The sequence below is a fragment of the Petromyzon marinus genome, chromosome 63 (assembly GCF_048934315.1).
Source record: "Petromyzon marinus isolate PM22_M1 ecotype Great Lakes invasive population chromosome 63, UKy_Petmar_22M1.pri1.0, whole genome shotgun sequence".
NCBI classification, from domain to species: domain Eukaryota; kingdom Metazoa; phylum Chordata; class Hyperoartia; order Petromyzontiformes; family Petromyzontidae; genus Petromyzon; species Petromyzon marinus.
The window spans coordinates 5,761,583-5,786,955 of NC_133729.1; the positions used below are offsets into that span (position 1 = coordinate 5,761,583).

The 25,373-nt window shown below is 49.0% G+C and overlaps 1 protein-coding gene across 1 annotated transcript; it reads left to right on the forward strand.

Annotated features, from left to right (window-relative positions):
* On the forward strand, positions 1-23,369 carry LOC116956146 (peptidyl-prolyl cis-trans isomerase 6-like). Its single transcript, XM_032977623.2, has 6 exons — positions 1-235; positions 9,439-9,541; positions 12,061-12,268; positions 13,957-14,073; positions 16,311-16,442; positions 20,767-23,369. Exons 2-6 carry the CDS (start codon positions 9,470-9,472, stop codon positions 20,865-20,867), a joined length of 630 nt encoding a protein of 209 aa, XP_032833514.1. The 5' UTR covers positions 1-235; positions 9,439-9,469; the 3' UTR covers positions 20,868-23,369.
* The last annotated feature ends 2,004 nt before the right edge of the window (positions 23,370-25,373 follow it).

Consider the following 25,373-nt stretch of genomic DNA (forward strand, 5'->3'; position numbering starts at 1 on the left):
GTCGGCTGGCGAATCTAAAAAATAAAAAAAATAACGGCGCAAAAAACAAACAAACGATGCTTCAGTGGTCTGATTACCGCAAAAACCGACGGAAATAAAACTGCTGAGAGGTGGATGTGGGGTGGGGTGTGTGAGAGACAGCGCGCGGCGCGTGTGTCAAATGCGCGCCACTCACATCACACCGCAGACCCGAGAGTGAGGATGGGGGATGAAACAACACCGAGGGAAGAGTGGGGTGAGATCGAAGCGTTTATCACCAATTTAAACGCGAGAGATAATTACTGCTCGCCAATTTACGTTGTTACAGTCTTAAATCTCGTGGGCGTGATGGGCGCAGTTAGACGTGTTCGCAATGCATCTCGGGTGGTGTTTGTTGCTGTTTGTTGTAGATTGTATAGTGTGGATTGTATAGTGTAGGTATAGATTGTATAGTGTAGATTGTATAGTGTAGATTGTGTAGATTGTATAGTGTAGATTGTATAGTGTAGGTATAGATTGTATAGTGTAGATTGTATAGTGTAGATTGTATAGTGTAGGTATAGATTGTATAGTGTAGATTGTATAGTGTAGATTGTGTAGATTGTATAGTGTAGATTGTATAGTGTAGATTGTGTAGATTGTATAGTGTAGATTGTATAGTGTAGATTGTATAGTGTAGATTGTATAGTGTAGATTGTATAGTGTAGGTATAGTTGTATAGTGTAGATTGTATAGTGTAGGTATAGATTGTATAGTATAGATTGTATAGTGTAGGTATAGATTGTATAGTGTAGATTGTATAGTGTAGATTGTATAGTATAGATTGTATAGTGTAGACTGTATAGTGTAGGTATAGATTGTATAGTATAGATTGTATAGTGTAGATTGTATAGTGTAGATTGTATAGTGTAGATTGTATAGTGTAGATTGTATAGTGTAGGTATATATTGTATAGTGTAGATTGTATAGTGTAGGTATAGTTGTATAGTGTAGATTGTATAGTGTAGGTATAGATTGTATAGTGTAGATTGTATAGTGTAGGTATAGATTGTATAGTGTAGATTGTATAGATTGTATAGTGTAGATTGTATAGTATAGATTGTATAGTGTAGACTGTATAGTGTAGGTATAGATTGTATAGTGTAGATTGTATAGTGTAGATTGTATAGTGTAGATTGTATAGATTGTATAGTGTAGATTGTATAGTGTAGGTATAGATTGTATAGTGTAGATTGTATAGTGTAGATTGTATAGTGTAGATTGTATAGTGTAGGTATAGATTGTATAGTATAGATTGTATAGTGTAGATTGTATAGTGTAGATTGTATAGTGTAGATTGTATAGTGTAGGTATATATTGTATAGTGTAGATTGTATAGTGTAGGTATAGTTGTATAGTGTAGATTGTATAGTGTAGGTATAGATTGTATAGTGTAGATTGTATAGTGTAGGTATAGATTGTATAGTGTAGATTGTATAGATTGTATAGTGTAGATTGTATAGTATAGATTGTATAGTGTAGACTGTATAGTGTAGGTATAGATTGTATAGTGTAGATTGTATAGTGTAGATTGTATAGTGTAGATTGTATATATTGTATAGTGTCGATTGTATAGTGTAGGTATAGATTGTATAGTGTAGATTGTATAGTGTAGATTGTATAGTGTAGATTGTATAGTGTAGGTATAGATTGTATAGTATAGATTGTATAGTGTATATTGTATAGTGTAGATTGTATAGTGTAGATTGTATAGTGTAGATTGTATAGTGTAGGTATATATTGTATAGTGTAGATTGTATAGTGTAGATTGTAAAGTGTAGGTATAGTTGTATAGTGTAGATTGTATAGTGTAGGTATAGATTGTATAGTGTAGATTGTATAGTGTAGATTGTATAGTGTAGGTATAGTTGTATAGTTTAGGTATAGATTGTATAGTGTAGATTGTATAGTGTAGGTATAGATTGTATAGTGTAGATTGTATAGTGTAGCTTGTATAGTATAGATTGTATAGTGTAGACTGTATAGTGTAGGTATAGATTGTATAGTGTAGATTGTATAGTGTAGATTGTATATTGTAGATTGTATAGATTGTTTAGTGTAGATTGTATAGTGTAGATTGTATAGATTGTATAGTGTAGATTGTATAGTGTAGATTGTATAGATTGTATAATGTAGATTGTATAGATTGTATAGTGTAGATTGTATAGTGTAGATTGTATAGTGTAGACTGTATAGTTTAGGTTATTACTACCGTATTCCCCGGCTTATAACGCGCTCCGGAATGTAAGACGCACTTCCCAAGTCTGATCACACAAACGCGCGCGCACGCACACGATGCTGATGCCTACATACCGGGTAACCCAATCAATGCTGAGTCGACCTAGGGGAGGCACAGGACCGGCCCATGCACTGTATTTTATATTGGGCCGTGAGCGAGAGGAGAAGTCTAAGGTCTTTGCCTGGCGGGTTCGTAGCGCGGCACGCTAACCACCGCGCCACCGCTCCCCACTGGGTCTCTCTCTCTCTCTCACACACACACACAGCTACCGAATTATAAGACGCACCCCCAATGTTTTTCATTACTGCTTTTTTAATTGCAAGGTGAGGGGTGGGGGAGAGGTGGGGGAGGGTGTGAGTGCGTCTTATAATCGGGATAATGCTGCTCATCACCAGCGCAACGAATTCTTCTCCGGCGAGAATGCAGCGAGAGGAAGACCGTATCTCAGTTGTATATATGTTCATTTTTTTTCTTAATTATTACGAGGGCTGGTGGTTGTGGGGTGCAGGGGGGTGGGCGGCGGGCGGGGGAATGCGTGGGTGGGGGTGGAGGGATGGTGGGTGTGAATGTAAATTAAAATTCAGATCACGGCACGATAGTAGCGCCTGACATTAACAGCCCCCCCCCGCCCCTCCCTCCACCACAATTCAAAGCGCACACTCATTACAATTAATTTCTCGTCTGGGCCCCCGTCTGCCCTGATAAGAGTTCAGCATCGCCCCTCGCCCCCCCCTTTATCTCCGGGCGAGAATTAATTAGCCGCTCGGGCGGAGTTAAACATCGCACCGCATTTGGACAGACGACTCCGCGCAGGCGTTTGAAATAAAATGGAGATAGAGAGGGGGAGATATATATATATTTTTAAATGCATCCCTAAATATAAACCCCTCGCTATGTGCAGATGCTGAAACGAGCAAATTATATTTTTTTATTCCACCACGCGTGATATATATAAAAAAGTACCGCACACATTTAACTCGTATTCTGTGCGCGCGTTATGTATTTGTGTGTGCCGGAGGGGAGCGGTGGCGCATCGGTTGCGCACCCGGCGGCCACCAGCTCAACTCCTGCTCACGACCACAAAATGAAACCGGTCCTAGGTTGACTTAGCCTCAAATGAGCACCTCGTGCGGTGGTGTGTTAACATCGCGGGAGACAAAGACGGCCGGGTGGTAGTTCTTGCCACACCCCCCCCGCTCCCCCGTCATAAGTGTTTCATTCCGTTCTTAATAGGTGCTCGCGAACAGCAACTTGCCCCGGCAATCTGTTAAAGACGATACGGGGGATCTTGGTCTGTAATACGTGAAACCAGAGTTGGCGATTTACGGAGCACGGCAGAGTGTTTAATGCAGCCGACAGATAATGAAATGCCCATTTCTTGCGCTCTATCGCACTCCAAACAGACCCGCCTATTGTTTGCACGGCACGTCCGTGTCTCTGGCTGCCACGCGTCCTCGGCAGAGAGCGAAGCTTCTTGAGTGCGCATCCATGTGTCCTCCCCACGCCACTGGGGCAGTGAGCCAGCCAATTAGCCATGCAGTCAACCAGTCAGATAATTAGCCATGCAGTCAGTAACGCAGCCAGTCAGCCGGACAATTAGCCATGCAGCCAGCCAATTAGCCATGCAGTCAGCAAGGCAGATAGCCAATGAGCCATGCAGCCAGCCAGTCAATTAGACATGCAGCCAGCAAGGCAGCCAGCCAGCTAATTAGACATGCAGTCAGCGAGGCAGACAGCCAATCAGTCATGCAGCCAGCCAGCCAATTAGACATGCAGCCAGCAAGCCAGCCAGCTAATAAACTGTGCAGCCAACCAGCTAGCCAATTGGCTATGCAGTCAGCAATGCAGCTAGCCAGCCAATAAGCTATGCAGCCAGCCAGGCAATTACCCATACAGCTAGAAAGGCAGCCAGCGAATCAGCTAGTTAATTCGCTATGCAGCCAACCAGCCAGCCAATTAGCCATGCATCAAACCAGCCAGCCAATTAGCCATGCAGCCAGTAAGGCATCCATCCAACCAGTCAGCCAGACAATTAGCCATGCAAACAGCCAACGAGAGAGTCCAGGGGTGGGGAACGTCCGGCCCGCGGGCCGTATAAGGCCTGCGAAATAATTTGGTGTGGCCCTGCTAAGGCAACCGCAGGCGGGACTCGAAATTCAATAAATCTAGGAGCAAACCTGGAATAGCAGTTGCGAGTAGCAACATCATCAATACCAGCTAACATCACACGCCTCACCAAAGAGAAGCAGTTCCAGCCATCGCATTAGGGGTGAGTTAATTAAATGTCTGACCAAATATAACAGACTAATTTTTAAGTTGATAATTTTGTATGGCCCGCGAATGCTGTTATAAATATCCTTAATGGCCCTTGGCAGAAAAAAAGGTTCCCCGCCCCTGAGTTAGACAATTAGCCATGCAGCCAGCAAGACAACGGGCCAGCCTGACAACTATAGGAAGCTATCCAGCTAGACATGCTGTTGAATAGAGAGTCAGTCTACCAGATAGCCAGATAGCCAGGGGCCAGCCTGCACAGCAAATAGACACAACGGGCGGACATATAGACAGGCACACTGACAGGTAGTCAGAGAGCCAATGAGGCCAGCCAGAAATGTATAGATAGCATGGCTTGCCAACTGGGCAAAAAAGCTAGCTGGCTTACTAGCTAGCTATCCAGTCAGTCATTATGTTAGCCAGTAAGGCAGTCAGTAAGCCTCGCGACAAGGCAGCCAGCTAGAGCAGACAGCTTGTCAAGTGGGCAGTTATCCGGCTAGCAAGAAAGGCAGGCAACCAGTCAGCTAGCCAGGCTGCTGGATGGCCAGGCAGGCAGCGCATGCGGGGCAGACAGGACAAGCTCACGAATAGGAAGGTGGTCAGCTTGTGACCGAAGGCCACAGCCAGGAAGGTGACCACGCCGGTGGGTAGAGGGAGCGGCTTGGGGTCGAGAAGGTGACGCAACGTTAAGGGGTCAACATGAAGGGGTCAACAAAAGGGCAACATTAAGGGGGCTCATTAAGGGGGCAACATTAAGGCGTCACGATTTATAGGTCAGCATGAAACAGTCAACATAAAGGGGTCAATAAAAAGGGATCAACAAAAAAGGGTAAACATTAATGGGTCAACGTGAAAGGGCAACATAAGGGGTTAACATATAGGGGTCAACATACAAAGGTCAACAAAAAGGGGTCAACATAAAGGGGTCAACATACAAAGGTCAACTAAAATTGGGTCAACATAAGGGGGTCAACAAACTAGGGGCTACATCTGTAGACGGTCGTGGAACTGTGCGAGGGACCGCGTCGGCGAAGCTGTTCCGAAACTGAACCCACCAGGGCACCGTGGGGGGGGGGGGGTGTGGGGTAGGGAGGGGTGTGGGGTGGGGGGTGTGGGTGGGTGGGGTGGGGGCATCCGGGCGGGGTGCTAATTGGATCCCACTGTCACGCACGCCTCGTGAACAGCGCCATTCATTCTCAAAATACTGCGCCTCTCGGCGAGAGGGTCACGCGATGCAAATAGGATAAACATTGTCAAATACAGGGGGATAGAGGGAGGACGAGTGAGCGAGGAGGCTGGAGTGTTTTTTTCCCTCTCCTCTTCTTCTTATTACATAAAACTCCTGAATTGAATCATTGAAAGCCACACTGCAATGCGCCACGCAGACAGAAGGAGGTTATACTGTACCTGCTATGGCAACACAGAGTCAAATACACAGGAGTGCAGGGGTTTCCAGAACAACAACGCCAGTCCTCACGGCCCACCACCACGGTTCTCAGGCTCCTCTCCGCGTTCGCCAATTGACGCCTCCCCAATTAAACTCTGAAATGCACTCGCCTTCTGCACGGATGAACACCACCACCACCACCACGTGACTTTTCTTTCGTGTTGTGCGCCGCGGTGCATTTAGCGCCACAGCGCGTGGATTTGTAGCGTTTGTTTTATTTGTGTTGCTGGTGACTTTGTGTTATTTCATATCGGAATCGCCTCCAGTGCTGTTGCTGCTGGCGGCAATAAAAGTTGTTTAAAAGTCAAAAGTCTGCACGCTTGCACGCGCCCGATGATTGTTGAACGTGTGCCACGTGACGCGCAAGGGTGCGCCGTCGAGGCGGCCGCTCCCCCTTCGGAGGGTCACCCGGCGTGACCTCGCCTGTCCCCCCCACCACATGCCCCCCACATGCCCCCCCCCCCCACCACCGCGAACCCCACCCCCCCACCGAGAAGGTGGCCGGGTCGCTCGGGAGGTCAGAACGTTGGGCCGCGACTGCAGAGCCAACCGGGTTTGAAATTCGGGCTTTCAGTTGCCCGTGTCTAAGCCAGGTTCTCCAATGTGGCGAGTTGATGGACCCGACCTGTTCACCCTTAAAACATCTAAAGCACGTGTGCGCGTGTGTGTGTGTGTGTCTATGTATTTGTATGTCTGCTGGGTAGCGGCAGTGCAGTTTTAGCGCGCTGTGCTACGAACCCGGCGACCCAAGTTCGATTCCCGCTCACGGCCACCAACACCTGCGGAGATATCTGCACAGGTTCTGGGCCTCCCCTAGGTTGACTCAGCCTCGAATGAGTACCTGGCGCGGTGTGTAAACATCACCCTTGGGGAGACAAAGGCGGCCGGGCGTGGTGTTGTCCACCCACGCCCTCGTGTTCCGTGCCGGCCTTCATAGGTGCTTGCTAACAGCACTTGCCCCAAGAAAGTATGTTACAGGGGGATCTTTGTCATTGTTGTTGTTGCTGTTGCTGCTGGATTAGACATTGGTGCGGTAGTTAGTTCATTTAGTTAGTTCATTTATTAGGTATAGCCCTGTGAGCCATTCGGCTCTTGAATCGGGTGCAACCGCAACAAACAAAAAACAAAAACACGAACAAGAAAACATCAAATGACTATGTGACTGTGCAAACAGAAAATCCAGCAAAAAAACATCAAAAATATTCCTGAAATAGCACCGTACACCAACGCTGTGTGCAAAAAATCCCAGTGGGATGCAAGTCAAAAAAACAACAACAACAACAACAACCACAAGACAACTAAGATTAAGGACATCAGTCTAACTCCGTATACAATAAACAAAAAACATGGGAATGCACAGACTGATCATCCAGACAGTTGTAGCCAGAGGGCACAGGGAGGAGGATTACGAGACAGCGAGGAAGAGATGCCAGCAGGGAAATCAATCACGAGTGGAGGGGGGGGGGGATGTTTAAAAAGAAAAAATAAATTCCTTCACCATTTGAGCAAATAATTGTCTTACCAGGAGTTATTTGTAAGAGCCCTCCCTCTAAGTGACGATGCCCCGTCACTTAAAAAGAATTAAAATTATTTGACTTCTGTTCAGACGGTGCTCATTTCCTGCGGCGGTGACGCGGTGGCTAGGAGATGTTAACTACCTCGCCTGGTGTGCAGGAGGTCGTGGGTTCGATCCCGGCCCTGACGCCTGCTGCATATTTGTAGTTTGCGTGTGTCTCTCCCCGTGGCCCGCGAGGATTTTTCTCCGGGTCCTCCGGGTTTTCACTCCACATTTCGAATGAACATCGCGCGTTCACAGTATATGGGCAGCTTTATATTTCCACGCGATAAGCCACTTAGGTTGAGCTATCATTTGTGGCCAGGTCGCTTCTGAAAAAGGGCAACGTATCTCACTGGGGTATGGTTAAAAAAAGTAGTTTAATCTACATTAGCATGGCATCGGCAAAGGGTCTGTGGCACAGAGCAAGAAGGCGAGTGGCCGTTGAATCCCCACCACATTGGTGCCTATCGACCCCTGAGGGCGGGCCTTGGCTGGTAAGGCCCACTGAGCTACGTAGCTCGGTTTCAGAAGCGACCTGTCCACAAATGATAGCTCAACGAAGTGGCTCATCATCATCACGTGGAAATTTACAGGAGCCACATTCTCCAAACGCGTGATTATTGATTCTAAATGTGGAGGGCGAAAAAAAAGCGGAGGACCCGCAGAAAAATCCACACGACCACCACGAAGAGAAAGAGAGAGAGAGAGACACGCAGACTCGAAATATGCAACAGGCGTCGGGATCGAACCCACGACCTCCTGCATACCAGGCGAGGTAGTTAACATCTCCAAGCCACCTAGACATGTTAACTGCACGCAAACCCGGATTCGAACCCGTGCAGGATCTAAGCTCGAGTCATCTGCGCCACCCGGACTCCCTCGATTGTGAGTGCGTGAAGAGGTAGAGCTGAGGGTCCTTCACTCCGAGCTGGGGGGTGAAGGGGGGGTAGTGAGGGGAGGGGAGGGGGGTGTGGGGGGAGGGGGTTAGGCTGCCTGTGTATCCTGGTAAAGGGGAGCGGTGGTGCAGCGGTTAGCGCCCTGCGCCACGAACCCGGCGACCGGAGTTCGATTCCTGCTCACGGCCAACACCGGCGACGATTATCTGCAACGATAACGGGGCCTCCCCTAGGTAGGCTCCGCCTCAAAACGAGTACCTGCTGCGATGTGTAAACATCGCCACGGGGGAGACAAAGGCGGCAGGGCGTGGTGCTAGCCACCGACCCACCCTCTTGAGCCTGCCATAGGTGCTATTCGCCAACAGCACTTGCTCCGAAATTCATGTTAAGGCTATACGGGGGATCTTGGTATTTGTGTATCCTGGTGCTTGTCGCCACTGAGTGGATGATGCGTGTGGCCATGTGGCGGTGCCACGTAGGCGCACTTGGAGTGTCGCTTCACTCACCCTCGCCTCCTTGACAAACGGCAGCTCCAGAGCCGCCAACAACGCGGAAAGACACATTCGCCGTGGTCTGGATGAACACAGGCGTTCAAATAGTTCGTTTTTAAGAAGAGTTTTTTCTAAAAAAAATAACTTTTTAAGTGTTATTATTATTATTATTGTTTTGCAAAACGTATATGTCAATTTAAATACACTCAGTGTTTCATGTTTCTTCCTGTCTGTGGCTTTTGGGCATGGGACTAGAGAGACGAGTTTCAAATCAAGGCTGTGCGTGCATTAACAAAGGCAAAGACAAAGATCCCCCTCATAGCCTTGGTAGACTTTTGGGGCAAGGGATGTTCGCGAGCACCTTTTAAACATAAATAGAGACGTAGGTACGCATCCCCCCCCCCTCCCCCGCCCCTGTCGAGCCTCAACGGACTGTTGGTGCAAGTGCTGCGATCATTAACAGAGACATAGACACGCTCACACACACACACGGCCTCCCATCTACCCACCGCGAACAGACGAAGCAACCATCGGTGCGCTGGGACAAGAATGGGCTCGCTGAACGCCTTCCAGATCGCGCTGCTGTGCGTGCTCCTCGCCCACAAGACGGTGGAGGCGCAGGTGAGTTTGACTTTGCGGCCCAAGTCACACGCCTTCAACCTTCAGAGGGGAAAGCGGCCGGGCAGCGAGTCCGTAGGGCCGCGTGTCCGTAGGGCAGCGAGTCCCTAGGGCAGCGAGTCCGTAGGACAGCGAGTCCGTAAGGCAGCGAGTCCGTAGGGCAGCGAGTCCGTAGTGCAGCGAGTCCAGAGTGCAGCGAGTCCGTAAGGCAGCGAGTCCGTAGGGCAGCGAGTCCGTAAGGCAGCGAGTCCAGAGTGCAGCGAGTCCGTAGTGCAGCGAGTCCGTAAGGCAGCGAGTCCGTTAGGCAGCGAGTCCGTAGGACAGCAAGTCCGTATGACAGCGAGTCCGTTGTGCAGCGAGTCCAGAGTGCAGCGAGTTCGTAGGACAGCGAGTCCGTAGGGTAAATAACCCGGTGGGGCGGTGTGTGTGTGTTTGTGAGGATATTGTAAGTGTGATAAAAATAAACAATATTTATATTCGTAGTTTAAAACGTAGGCTTTTGCGACCAATATTATTCGTAATAAAGGTTTTTTTCTGCGTTAAATCGCGTAAGTATAAATGTGTTGTAACCCTCCACCACCTGACACGCACAGCCAATTTAGTTTTGTTTTGGTTACGTGACAAATCCCTTACTAATTGGCTGTGTCGGTTGGTGGAGGCTTACGCCACAACATTTACACTTACGCGATCTAACCCAAAAACGTTCATTATGAATTAAATGTTTCATTATAATATATTTTATTACCACAGGGAGTCACGTGCAGCAATCGTAGCTTCCACCACCGCGCAGCTATTGACGACGACGATGATGATTATTGATGATGATTATTGATGATGATGATTATTGATGATAATGATCAGGCCTGGACTGACCATAGGGACAGCAGTCCGTAGGGAAAATGCTCCGATAGGGCGGTGTGTGTGTGTAGATATTTTCAATGTGATCAGAGTAAAAAAATATATAAAATCAAAAGACATTTTTAATTAACATATTGTTAATACCTCTAATGTGTACGCTTAATTGCGTATTTACGCCCTCAGTTGGCATTAAAAGTCCCGCCACATTCGACGGCCTCAAAAGATTCTTCCTCACCGAATGGGCTCACCCAATGAGCTCGCACGACAATTCGGGCCCGGCTGCGTTCACAAAACGCCCGGGGCGATTTTCTATTTGTAACTTTATTTGTTTATATATTTTTTAGTCCCAGTCCCCTCGGCGCGCACGTGGCAAAAAAAAAAATAAACACACGAGCAAGCCGAGGCAGCGCGAGTGCAAAAAATTCCTCTGGCCACGTGCCGTGACGGCTCTGCCGTCACAGTGATCGCCGAGCTGCGATTGGCTTACGGTTGGCCGAGCGAATGCGTCGCAGAGGGTCGCACTCGTTACGCGCGCGCACCCGCGGCAATAGCTCGCTGTTCTGGCCAAGGAGCAGAAAGCATCGCCACGCAAACGCCGGTCGTCCGCGCCGTCAGCGGTGTTTTGGCCGCTGGCCATCGAACGCCGCATCGCGCGGCGCTTCTTTCAGAAGCGCTCCCTCTGCGGCCGTCTGGAACGCTCCTCCTTCCGATATGAGGAAGCCCGCCGAAGCTTTGCATTTTAAAATCATAAAAAAATATATTGAAAAAATAATTTCTTAACTACTGCTTTTTTTTGCGTTTAGTTTGTTGTCTTTCCCCCGCACCTCCGATTACACATTTGCCGTGCCATAACCCGTGATGTATCCCGTGCCATACCCCGTGATGTATCCCGTGCCATTCCCCGTGGTGTATCCCGTGCCATACCCCGTGATGTATCCCGTGCCATACCTCGTGTGATGTATCCCGTGCAGTACCCCGTGATGTATCCCGTGCCATACCCCGTGATGTATCCCGTGCCATACCCCGTGATGTATCCCGTGCCATACCCCGTGATGTATCCCGTGCCATACCCCGTGATGTATCCCGTGTCATACCCTGTGATGTATCCCGTGTCATACCCCGTGATGTATCCCGTGCCATAACCCGTGCCGTACCCCGTGATGTATCCCGTGCCATAACCCGTGCCGTACCCCGTGATGTATCCCGTGCCATAACCCGTGACGTGCCCCGTGATGTATCCCGTGCCATATCCCGTGATGTATCCCGTGATGTATCCCGTGCCATACCCCCTGCCATACCCCGTGATGTATCCCGTGTCATACCCCGTAATGTATCCCGTGCCATTCCCCGTGATGTATCCCGTGCCATACCCTGTGATGTATCCCGTGCCATACCCTGTGATGTATCCCGTGCCATTCCCCGTGGTGTATCCCGTGCCATACCCCGTGATGTATCCCGTGCCATACCCCGTGATGTATCCCGTGCCATACCTCGTGTGATGTATCCCATTCCATACCCCGTGATGTATCCCGTGTCATACCCCGTGATGTATCCCGTGCCATAACCCGTGCCGTACCCCGTGGTGTATCCCGTGCCATAACCCGTGCCGTACCCCGTGGTGTATCCCGTGCCATAACCCGTGCCGTACCCACGCCATACCTCAGGGCGGCCTGCGCACCGTGACCGCGCGGGTCTTCCTGGACGTGTCCGTGGGCGGGGAGCCGGCGGGCCGTGTGGTTCTGGGCCTCTACGGTCACACCGTGCCCCGTACTGTCGAGAACTTCGTGGCGCTCGCCGATCCGACTCGTGGGCCCCGGCGTGGCTACAAAGGCTCGCGGCTCCACCGCATCATCAAGGGCTTTGCCATCCAGGGTGAGACACGCGTATTCATCCTCCTCCATCAGGATCATCATCATCATCACCGTCATCACCGTCGTCGTCATCATCACAATCGTTCTCATCGTCATCATCGCCATCTTAATCATCGTCTTCATCAATGATCAATCGTCCACTACCATCACCGTCATCATCAATCATCCTTATCGTCATCATCGTCATCATTATCATCAGCCACGATCAATACACTGCTGGATGAATGTGGTGATCGTGTTGTTTATTATGTTGCGGACGTGGAATTTCTATCGCACCGCACGTAGCCAACTGCGCGAATCGGAGGTGCCGAGGAAGGACAGCAAACTAAACAAAACACGCGGCTCTAAATAAACGAGTCCGTCAATCTAGATGACTTTGAAGCACACACGCACCAGCGGCTTCCCAATATCGCAAGGGAAGAGCGTGCCAGACGGCCGCGGAAGCGGCAGCGGCGTCTATAAAAGCGCCGCACGATGCGGTTACCGCCGTCTGTGTTCGACGGTAGCCCGTTGATTTCCCGCACGGCATCGCCCTGGTCAGTACCCACGCAGATCGCGCGGCTGAATGCGCGGTTTCCACGCAATTCCTGCCCGCGTCAGTGGAATGGCCATTGCTGATGCGCGCCCGCCGCCGATAAGTCATTCAGTCAGAGCAGCGTCGACTCCGTAACGCTGCGACTCCGCCGCCGCTGCCGCACAGCGTTCGCTCGCTGTCGTAGAGAGAGAGAGAGGGGTGCGGGGACATTGGCGGGCCAGCAGGAGGAACCACAGGGCAGTGGAGACAGCAGGCGATCAGTGAGCCTATCCCGTATAAGCGTCCCCCCCCCCCGCCCGCGTCCCAAGCTCTGCGGTCCTCGATATATTGAAGTGTTACCCGCCAATGGGTGAGTGTGCAAACACGTGTAGAGAAAACCGGAGCATCCGGGCAAAAACTCACGCGTGCGAGGGGGAAACACTCTATCTCATGCAGACGGGACACAGCGAGTGCACATTTGTTTGCTGTGCCGCGTTCTCCTGGCAGAGCCAAGGGCACGGCTCATTCGCAACGCCCACCCAGGGGAAAGGGGGAGGTTCACGACAGCGTCTCCGTGTCTGCGATCCACCAACCCTTGCTGCTGCTGCTGCCTCCACAGTGGCTGGATCGCATGCAGCCACGTGCGACAGCGTAGCTTCCACCACTGCCCGGCTATTGATGATGACAATTATGATTATTGATGATGATGATGATCAGGCACGGAATTGACTATAAGGGCAGCAGTCCGTAGGGGACATGACCTGGTGGGGCCGGTCCGTTCCGAGGGCCGGTGGGCCGGATCTGTTTGGCGAAATTGCAAATGTGATCAGAGTAAAAATATATACGTATGAAAAGAAAACATTTATATAAAATGTTATTACATCTTACGTGTACGCGTCATTGTTTACGCTCTCAGTCGGGCTTTAAGTCCCCCGATACATTTGTTTTAGTTTGCTTGGATCCAGCCCCGAATGGGCCCTCGATGAGATTGCGTGGAAATTTGGGCCCCGCTGTGCGTCCACAAAATGCCTTGAGGCCGATTTCTCGTCCCCAGTCCGTCACTGATGATAACGACGGTACGGTGATGATGATGGTGGTGGTGGTGGTCCCACCTTTTCGCCCCCGCTCTGCTCGTCTCTCCTCGCCCCCCCCCCCAACTCCGACGGGATGCCCAGGCGGCGACTTCGAAAACGGCGACGGCTCGGCGGGTTTCAGCATCTACGGGAAACACTTTGACGACGAAAACTTCCGAGTGAAGCATTCGCCGTTCTGCATCGGCATGGCCAACAGCGGTACGTGGCCCACGGGTTGACGAGGCTCACCCCCCCCCCATCCCCCCACGAATGAGCAAATGCGCGCGCGCGAACGAGATAGCGAGCGAGAGAGACAGGATAGGGAAGAAAGGAGCAGGCATATGAGGTTTTAATTCACGGCGGGATCTGGGGAGTGATTTTGTTTTAATAAAAAAAAACACGCTTAGGTGTTCAGTAATGTCAGAAAGTTTAAAAGATTAAATTTTGACAATCTACTGCAAAGGTCACACAGGAGGTATGGCCAACAGCGGTGGTGATGGAGGAGTTACCTGGTTACCAGTGACGATTATCTGAACCGGTGCTGGGCCTCCCCTAGTTCGACTCAGCCTCAAATGAGCACCTGGTGCGATGTGTCAACATTGCCACTAGGGAGACAAAGGCGGCCGGGCGTGGTGTTGGCCACCCACCCCCTCGTGTGCCGTACCGGCCTTCATAGGTGCTCCTAACCAGCACTTGCCCCAACAGTCTATTTAGGCGAAACGGGGGACCTTTGTCTTTGTGTGCAGTAAAAGTCGCCACTCGGGAGACAAAGGCGGCTGGGAATGTTAGTGTCTACCCACTCCCTCATCTGCTCTTCCGGCCTTTATAGATGCTACTCGCGAACAGCACTTGCCCCAAGTCTGTTACAGGCTACGCAGGGGATCTTTATCTTTGTCGACGAGAGTGGGAGAGAAAGGGACCAGACCTTGTCCACTACAACACAGCCGCAATGTAACATAGCGGAGCGTGTCCCACGGCCCCACCCCCCCACATCCACCACCACGCGCCGTCTTTCCACGTTTACCAATTTACTCTTGCCCCATTCAAATATAAAATAAGTAATATTTAAAAAAAAAACTTTTTTTAAAACACGCTTTTATGAAATGTACTAGTAATGGAAGAACTCCACCACTCCAGGAAGTGGCCCCGAAGCTTGCCATAACGTACGGGGGACCGTGGGCAATTACAGCCAACGTCAGTTGAGCGTGGACAATTAGACCGAAGCCGAAACATAACATATAAAAAAGAATTTGTAAAAAATATATATATATTTTTTATGATATAATATATTATTGTCATCAGTATGATATAAGTATACCAAGTTTGCAGACGACACCACATTGGGAAGTGGTATAAAAATTGAGTTACAAGATTTGAGGATACAACAACGACAACAACAACGACAGCAACAGACAGAGTGAGTTAAATGAAAGCGTGTAATGAACTCGCTCCACGCTGCACGCGCACGATGAGTGTTTAACGCGGTCCCCGCGTGACGCTGTCCGCGTCACGCGGGGCACGCGGAACACGTGACGCAGACGCACGTGGCGCACTCGTCACGGCGATGCACACGCCCACAAACTCTTGAGGAGAGGCACGCGCGCGCACAGAGACGCGCACCGAGATCTCGATCTTAATTTCAATCGCCTCTATTAACGCACAGAGCGTTAATTGCCCGTGGGCCCGCACGAAATGAAATCGCGGGGCCGCATCCAGGTTGGTGCCTCCCCCCCACCCCCCCCACCCACCACACCTCCTCAGCTGAGTGGAACGAGGCAGTGTATGCCAGTCATCTTCATTGCAAAGCCCGCGAGCCACTGGCGGCCCCTGGTGGCCTTTATTGCGGCCCTGATCAGTGTCAGATCAAGCTATTGCGGGGCCTGTCGCATATGTTATGAAGGGGCCCTAAACAAAAATTAAGAAAAACGTTAATATTAAAAACACAAATGTTTAACTTGCACAGTAAAGTTATTGTATTTTTTCATTTGCTATCCAGCCAGATAATACGACAAATCGCTAACCTTAAACACACAGTCGTTCATAAAAGTTGAAGGCGGTATAGTACTATAGTAATAGAGCAAGGGAAGGAATCATTGAACCGGAATTGATAGTTTGAAAGCATTTAGCGTGGGGCCCTTGAAAGTGCGGGGCCCTAGCATGTGTAGCTTTCTTTTGCTACTAGAAACATCCGGCACTGCCCCGTATGTGCCCCCCACCCCGACAATGCACAACATGTGAAAACACCCCATCATCGTACTGTCAAAACCCAATGGTTTCAAGCGTGTGGCGGCCCCCCACACTGATGATGTATGACCGCCTAGAGTGCTGCCCGCCCCCCCCCCCCCCCCCGAAAATGAGTGAATAACATGTCTGTTCGCGCTCTCTGTAGTACCCCACAGGTCGTATATCCCCCCCTTGCCCCCCCCCCTCCCTAACCACGCCCTCTCCATCTGCAGGAGAGAACAGCAACGGCAGCCAGTTCTACATCACGACGGCGCCCACCGCGTGGCTCAATTATCGTCACGTGGTGTTCGGCCGCGTGCTCACGGGCAGGCACGTGGTGCGCGTCATTGAGGCAGTCCCCACGGGTAAGGTTGGGGCGGGTGGTGGAGGAGGGGGAAGTGGGGCGCGCCGGCGATTGGAAAGGGAGACATAGACTCACACAGAGAACCATAGACTCACACAGAGACCCATAGACTCACACAGAGATCCATAGACTCACACAGAGACCCATAGACTCACACAGAGACCCATAGACTCACACAGAGATACATAGACTCACACAGAGACCCATAGACTCACACAGAGACCCATAGACTCACACAGAGATACATAGACTCACACAGAGACCCATAGACTCACACAGAGATACATAGACTCACACAGAGACCCATAGACTCACACAGAGACCCATAGACTCACACAGAGATACATAGACTCACACAGAGACCCATAGACTCACACAGAGAACCATAGACTCACACAGAAGACCCATAGACTCACACAGAGACCCATAGACTCACACAGAGATACATAGACTCACACAGAAGACCCATAGACTCACACAGAGAACCATAGACTCACACAGAGATACATAAGGCTCACACACAGAACCATAGACTCACACAGAGAACCATAGACTCACACAGAGATACATAGACTCACACAGAGATCCATAGACTCACACAGAGATCCATAGACTCAAACAGATATTCATAAGGCTCACACACAGAACCATACACTCACACAGAGACCCATAGACTCACACAGAGACCCATAGACTCACACAGAGATACATAGACTCACACAGAGAACCATAGACTCACACAGAGATCCATAGACTCACACAGAGATACATAGACTCACACAGGGATACATAAGGCTCACACACAGAACCATAGACTCACACAGAGATCCATAGACTCACACAGAGACCCATAGACTCACACAGAGACCCATAGACTCACACAGAGATCCAGAGCGTCGCATAGAGACCTATAAACTCACACATAGACCCATAGACTCACACAGAGACCCATAGACTCACACAGAGACCCATAGACTCACACAGAGACCCATAGACTCACACAGATACATAGACTCATACAGAGACCCATAGACTCACACAGAGACCCATAGACTCACAGAGAGACCCATCAACTCACACAGCGAATCATAGAATCACACAGAGATCAATGGACTCAAACAGATATTCATAAGGCTCACACACAGAACCATACACTCACACAGAGACCCATAGACTCACACAGAGACCCATAGACTCACACAGAGAACCATAGACTCACACAGAGATCCATAGACTCAAACAGAGATTCATAAGGCTCACACACAGAACCATAGACTCACACAGAGATCCATAGACTCACACAGAGATCCATAGACTCACACAGAGATCCATAGATTCACACAGAGAGCCATAGACTCGTCACACAGAGATCCATAGACTCATCACACAGAGACCCATATAGTCACACAGAGATCCATAGACTCATCACACAGAGATCCATAGACTCACCACACACAGAGACCCATAGACTCATCACACAGAGATCCATAGACTCACCACACACAGAGACCCATAGACTCACACAGAGACCCATAGACTCACACAGAGACCCATAGACTCACACAGAGATCCAGAGCGTCGCATAGAGACCTATAAACTCACACATAGACCCATAGACTCACAGAGAGACCCATCAACTCACACAGAGAATCATAGACTCACAGAGAGACCCATCAACTCACACAGCGAATCATAGAATCACACAGAGATCAATGGACTCAAACAGATATTCATAAGGCTCACACACAGAACCATACACTCACACAGAGACCCATAGACTCACACAGAGACCCATAGACTCACACAGAGAACCATCGACTCACACAGAGATCCATAGACTCAAACAGAGATTCATAAGGCTCACACACAGAACCATAGACTCACACAGAGATCCATAGACTCACACAGAGACCCATAGAATCACACAGATATCTGTACGACGGCGGCATCATCACAGCGACTGTCCCTCTGGATCATTAAGCACCTCAGTGTAAAGTGACAGCTGCATCAAAATCAACCACGCGCTAGAAACCCCAATCTACCAGGCCTCCTCTGAATTCAGACACCTTTGAGGTGTTTACGTACGCATGTTGAACTTCTTTCGCACCATACGTAGCCAACCACGCTTAGCGGAGGTGCGGCCGAAGGACAACAAACTTAACAGGCAAAAAAAAAGTTCTTAAAGAAATTAGTTTTCAAGCTAGATTTAAAAGTGCAGAGCTTCAGTGGCTCCCTATCGGATGGAAGAGCGTTCCAGACGGCTGCAGAAGGGCATTTGAAAGCGTGATGCGGTGACCGCCGTCTTTGTTTGATGGGTGGCCAAAAGGCGCTGCTGCTTCGAGGATGACGGTGCTAATCGGAGGTTTAGTGTCAGCTCTCACTGCCGCAGACCGCACACAGAGTTGGGGCGAAAGCACCTGCAACATTGTTATAGGGAAGTGTTTTTGTTAATACCCATAATATATGTGTGTGCGCGTTTTATCTATGGGGACCGGTAGTGTAGCGGTTAGCACGCTGCGTTATTGAACCTGTTTGACCTGGGTTCGATTCCCGCTCCGGGTCAACATCAGTGACGATTAACTGAACGAGTCCTGGGCCTCCCCTAGGTTGACTCGGCCCTCACACGAGTAGTTGGTGCGGTGTGTAAAAAAAAACATTGTCACTGGGGAGACAAAGGCGGCCGGGCGTGGTGGTGGCCATCTACCCCCTCGTGTGCTGTGCTGGCCTTTATAGGGTGCTCACTAATAGCACTTGCCCTAACAGATTGTTAAGGCTATACGGGAGATCATTGTATTTGTGTTTATTTTATCGTTCAAGCCCATTATATATGTATGTATGTGTATTTATGTTATTGAAAATGTTCATGCCCGTGAAATATATACAGGGTGGCCAAAAATTAAAGACAGAGGGTTATTTTAACAAATAACGGAGGGTTATTTAATTTATATTCACACACGTTCAGACTGACTTCTGTTATTAGCATTAGTGCATGACAAATGAATCGTTGTTTTAAATGAATTTAGGACTTAAAGGAAAAAAAGATCACAGATGTATTATTTGAACATTAATCAATTATGCTTCAAGCGTACACTTATTTTGCCAGAGTAAAAGTAAATCATACAACCCTACGTCTCCTGACTTTTGGGCCACCCTGTATAATAACAATCCTATGTGTCCTAACTTTTGGGCCACCTTGTATAATAACAACCCCTATGTGTCCTGACTTTTGGGCCACCCTGTATAATAACAACCCTATGTGTCCTGACTTTTGGGCCATCCTGTATAATGACAACCCTATGTGACCTGACTTTTGGCCCACCCTGTATAATAACAACATTATGTGTCCTGACTTCTGGGACACCCTGTATAATAATAAACCCTATGTGTCCTAACTTTTGGGCCACCCTGTATAATAACAACATTATGTGTCCTGACTTCTGGGACACCCTGTATAATAACAACCCCTATTTGACCTGACTTTTGGGCCACCCTGTATAATAATAACCCTATGTGACCTGACTTTTGGCCCACCCTGTATAATAATAACAACCGTACGTTTCCTGACTGTTTCGGCCAGCCTGTATGATAATAACACTACGTGTCCTGACATTTGGGCAACCCTCGGTAATAATAACAACCCTATGTGTCCTGACTTTTGGGTCACCCTGCATAATAATAACCCTATGTGTCCTGACTTTTGGGCCACCCTGTATAATAATAACCCTATGTGTCCTGACTTTTGGGCCACCCTGCATAATAACAATCCTATGTGTCCTGACTTTTGGGCCACCGTGCATAATAACAATCCTACGTGTCCTGACTTTTGGGCCACCCTCTATAATAATAACAATCCTATGTGTCCTGACTTTTGGGCCACCCTGCATAATAACAATCCTATGTGTCCTGACTTTTGGGCCACCGTGCATAATAACAATCCTATGTGTCCTGACTTTTGGGCCACCCTGCATAATAACAATCCTATGTGTCCTGACTTTTGGGCCACCCTGCATAATAACAATCCTATGTGTCCTGACTTTTGGGCCACCCTGCATAATAACAATCCTACGTGTCCTGACTTTTGGGCCACCCTCTATAATAATAACAATCCTATGTGTCCTGACTTTTGGGCCACCCTGCATAATAACAATCCTATGTGTCCTGACATTTGGGCCACCCTCCATAATAACAATCCTACGTGTCCTGACATTTGGGCAACCCTCTCTATGTGTCCCCATGTTATTGTTGAGGAGCAGAGAGGGTGGTGTGGGTGAGTGGGGCTGGGGGGGGGGGGTTTCGATGATTCCAAACGTTGTCCTGCCCCGCAGATGAGAACGACGTCCCTGTCAAGGAGGTGGTCATCGTCAACTGCGGGATCGAGGAATCCACTGCGGAGGATCCGGAGACGGAGGGAGCTCAAGACCTTTGATTCCAGCAGCGGTCCGCCCCGGTTGCCCGGCTAGAGTTGCCACTCGTCCCGGGGGAGGAGGACGCTGAACTCGAACCAAAAAAACACGCTACCGCTAATGGCTATGTAGGGCAAGGGGGTTGGGGGGGGGGTATTAAAATGTAAACACGGAACGGTGCGCGAGTGTGCGCGTGCGTGCGTGCGATGGCATCTCCACACGGCCATAGGCGCGTTTAAACAATCATCGGGCGCGTGCAGCGTGCAGCGCGAGTTAATTTGTATTTGCGTGGGGAGGGCTTGAGGACCGGAGTTGTTTGGGAAACGCTGCGTTATGTTGTAGCGGACAAGTCTGGTCCCTCTCTCTCCCTCTCTCGTCGACAAAGACAAAGATCCCCCGTGTAGCCTGCAACGGAATGTCGGGGCAAGTGCTGTTAGGGAGTAGTAGCGCCTATGAAGGACGGCAATGTGGCACACGAGTGAGTGGGTGGCCAGCACCACTCCCGGCCGCCTTTGTCTCCCGAGTGGCGATGTTTACTGCACACCACCATGTACTAATCTGAGGATCGTCCATCGGCAGTCTATTATCACAATACAGTCGAGTATTAATTAATATTCATCCTCTGTCCCGTGTTTAACAACAACAAAAAACACGCTCAGATCCTGCTATTAATTGCAATATCGTCTGGATTTAAGAAGAAGAATAAAAAAAAACAGCTGTAATATACTCTTTGGTTCTTTCGGTAAAGTGACGTGGGTATAAAATAAAATAAATTAAATCACGACGTTTCGGGCGCAACACAAGCGTCCGTCATCAGGTGGGACAACCACAGCAAAAAACAACTGCTCACCCACTTCAACTGCTCACCCACTTTCAGCAATTGCGTTCTTGCCGTGGTTGTCCCACCTGATGACGGACGCTTGTGTTGAGCCCGAAACGTCGTGATTTTATTTATTTTATTTTATTTTCTACCTCCGTGACTTTACCGAAAGAACCAAAGAGTATGGATCCCTGCAGTCACGAAAACTTCCAATCTAGATGCAGCTGTAATATGTGAAATGCTAATGCCACGAAGGCGAACGCTAAGGAATGTGTGCCGCGTGCCTGAGTGATGCTAATGGCTTTGCCAGCCCTTTGGCTCTGAACAAAAAAAAAAGGCGAATAAATAACGGGACGAAAATACGCAAGAGGTCGTTTATTGCCGGAGGCGTAAAAAAACGCGCTTCAAATATTTCCCTATTCATCCGGATTGTGGAACGCTCCGCAAAATCGTAAGTCACGACCCAAAATGCGTGGCCCGATGTCAATAAAGGAATACGTCAATCGGGGCGTCGGTGAATCACAAAGACAACGACACCCCGTCTCGCCTGTGTCACACTGCTGGGGCAAGTGCCGTTCACGAGCACTTATGAAGGCCGGCGCGGCACACGAGGCCGCCTTTGTCTCCCCAGTGGCGACGATTTTTACACACTGCACCAGGTAATAATTTGAGGCTGAGTCGAACTAGGGGAGGCCCATGACCGGTTCAGACAATCGTCACTGGTGTTGGCCGTGAGCGGGAATCGAACTCGGATCGCCGGGTACGTAGCGCAGCGCAGCGCTGACCCCGGCACTTTGTGGATCACACACAGAGATGTTGTGACACTCCCTGACCGTCGAGGAGGAGGTGGTGCCATACCCCTAGCTCGCCAGGAGAGGGCGGTACAGCAAGTGGGACTAATCTGCTTCCATCTATTCTGTATGCGCGTGTATGTTGAACTTCTTTTGCACCGTACGTGGCCAACCATGCTCATCGGAGGCGCGCGAAAATCGGGGATAGAGTGTTGCACCCTCGCGCAAGGCGTGAGGTTTCTCCGGGTGCTCCGGTTTTTTCCTCCGCACGTGAATAATAATAATACAGTTATAGAAACTCGTTACCAATCGTCGGCTGAAAACATCTTTAAAACAAAACAAATTGGTTATACGACTTAGTGTGTCTCTCCTGGATTAAAACAAATATTCTCGTTAAAGTTATACGAATCTGGGAAGGCACGCACAAACACAAACAGGCACATCTACCACTGGATAATACAGCGGGCACCCACAAATACCAAGGCGAGCGACAAAGCGCATCCTAAACCTTGCCGATTAAATAGTACAGAGAAACAAATTCGAGATGCGTTTCGTTCCAAATCGCTTTCCACAAACACACACAACACGGCCATCAGAGAGATGAGCTCAACCCGAGTAAAATTCACAATTCAATACCCAGTCCGTACAATTCAATAGGCAGTCCGCACAATTCAATAGGCAGTCCATACAATTCAATAGCCAGTCCGTACTAAAGGTAATAATATATACACATGTTTTATATATATAAATACCGGTGTATATTTATTTAATTATTCGCCAGGCCCTGCATGTGTTTTGTATCGTGAGTGAAAAACACTGTTGGGAAAGAGCAGTCATTCCTTTCCTAAGTACTTAAATAGCAGCCAGAAGAACGTGCAGCGTGTGCCAGAAGAAATATATATACAGTGTTTCTACCTCTTCCCGTGTGTGTGTGTATATATATATTTATGCTACGGCCACTTCTGAAATAGCGCATGTGGTACGCACATGTGCCACGCCGCGGTGACGAGATGTTTACTCCCTCGCCTGGTATGCAGGAAGTGTCGTGGGTTTGATCTCGACCCTGACGCCTGCTGTATTTTTGGAGTTTGCGTGTAAACCCTCGGGACGTCTCGGCGCTCGAGTAGCGTGCTCGATCCGATACGGTCCATTCGAACGTACGCCCCCTGCCCACTCACATCGAGCTATCAACGAGACGGCGGCGTGTTTAGTTTAAAGGCAGGTCGGGGAGGTGGTGGGAGGTTGTAGCGAATTGCTCACGGGTTTTTGCGCGAATCGCAGCGGCCGCAACGGGCTGGGACGCCGGCTTATTCATCCAGCGGTGGATAGACGCCAAGAAACGAGCGAGCTCCTTTAAAGGTATAAGCGAGTTTTCTGGTTGTTCCCTAAGAAGGGGGGGGGGGGGAGAGGGAGAAAAAGTTGGCACTCCCGGCGCTGAAAATATGCAAGAGATTCATATTGTTGGTTCTTTCGGTAAAGTCACGTAGAAGGGAAATAATAATAAAATAATAATAATTTTTAAACAATTTAATTATCACGGCGTTTCGATTGCAACACACGCAATCGTCATCAGGTGTGAAAACCACAGCAAGAGCATTTTCACACCTGATGATGATTGCTTGTGTTGCAATCGAAACTTCGTGAGAGTTTTATTGTTTGATTTTTATAATTTTATTACTTCCCTTCTACGTGACTTTACCGAAAGAACCAAGAATATGAATCCCTGCAGTCACGAAAGCTTTAAAACGAAATATGCAAGAGAGTCATATATATTTTTTTTAATGTTAAACTTCGAACGTCCAACGTACATATGCTCCAGTGTCTTTGTACTAACAATAGCGAGATACTAAAACCATAGATGCCCATGTAGCTTCGCAGACTGCTTGGGGGGGAAGGGCTGCTGTTTAGTGAGCCCCTATTGTTACAATCATCATCATCATCGACAAGGCTAGTGGAGGAAGTCATCCACGTCCCTCTACAGAAACCTACACGGACCCACGTGGCGAAGTATGGTCATATAATCCAGCTTCGCAAAATGCTGGGAGCAAGTTCTGCTGTTTCGTGAGCGACTATTGTTACAATCATCATCATCATCGACAAGGCCAGTGGAGGAAGTCATCCACGTCCCTCTACAGAAACCTACACGGACCCGCGTGGTGAAGTATGGTCATTTCATCCACACCCCCTCCCCCCTCTCCAACATTCCATCTTCCATGACAGACACACGCCTCGTTCTTGGAAGGCTTTGCATGCCGAATTGGATCGAAAAGTGGCCGTAAATATTCTTGAAGACTGTATATCACGTATGTACAAGGGTTCTACTTTTTTTATGCGGGGTAGGGGGGTGCAGGGTTATGCGACGCATAGGGGCCCAGTCGGCCACAAGGGGTCCCCCGAATCAACAGACAGAGAAGGAACAAAACTTCATGGAACCTCCTTTGGGGCCGTTCATAAATGACGTCACGCACCTAGGGGTGGGGGGGGAGGGTCAGACATTTGTGACGATGTCTGACGAGGGGGGGGGGGGTTGAGAAATGTGATGTCACATCAAAATGCGCAACTTTAAATAAATATAAACAACACGTTCTACTTAATTAAATCGACTACAACATCAGAGTGCAGCGCCACATTAAATACGCACTACAATGACAATAGCTTAAAGCGATTTGAAGCATGTTTTATTTGGGGGGGGGGGCAGAGCTTTGTGACGTCACATTTGAGGGGGGGGTCAGACTTTTTGTGACGCCGTGTGACGAGCAGGGGGTGGGGTCAAAAATCGCCCAAAATCGCGTGACGTCATTTATGGACGGCCCCTTTGCCAGTATCAAAACATAAGAAAGCTGTCTCTGGTGTGGACCAATCAGTTTCAAAGACAATGCATCATACTGTGAGAGCGTTTTTCTTGTTTGTATTGTCAC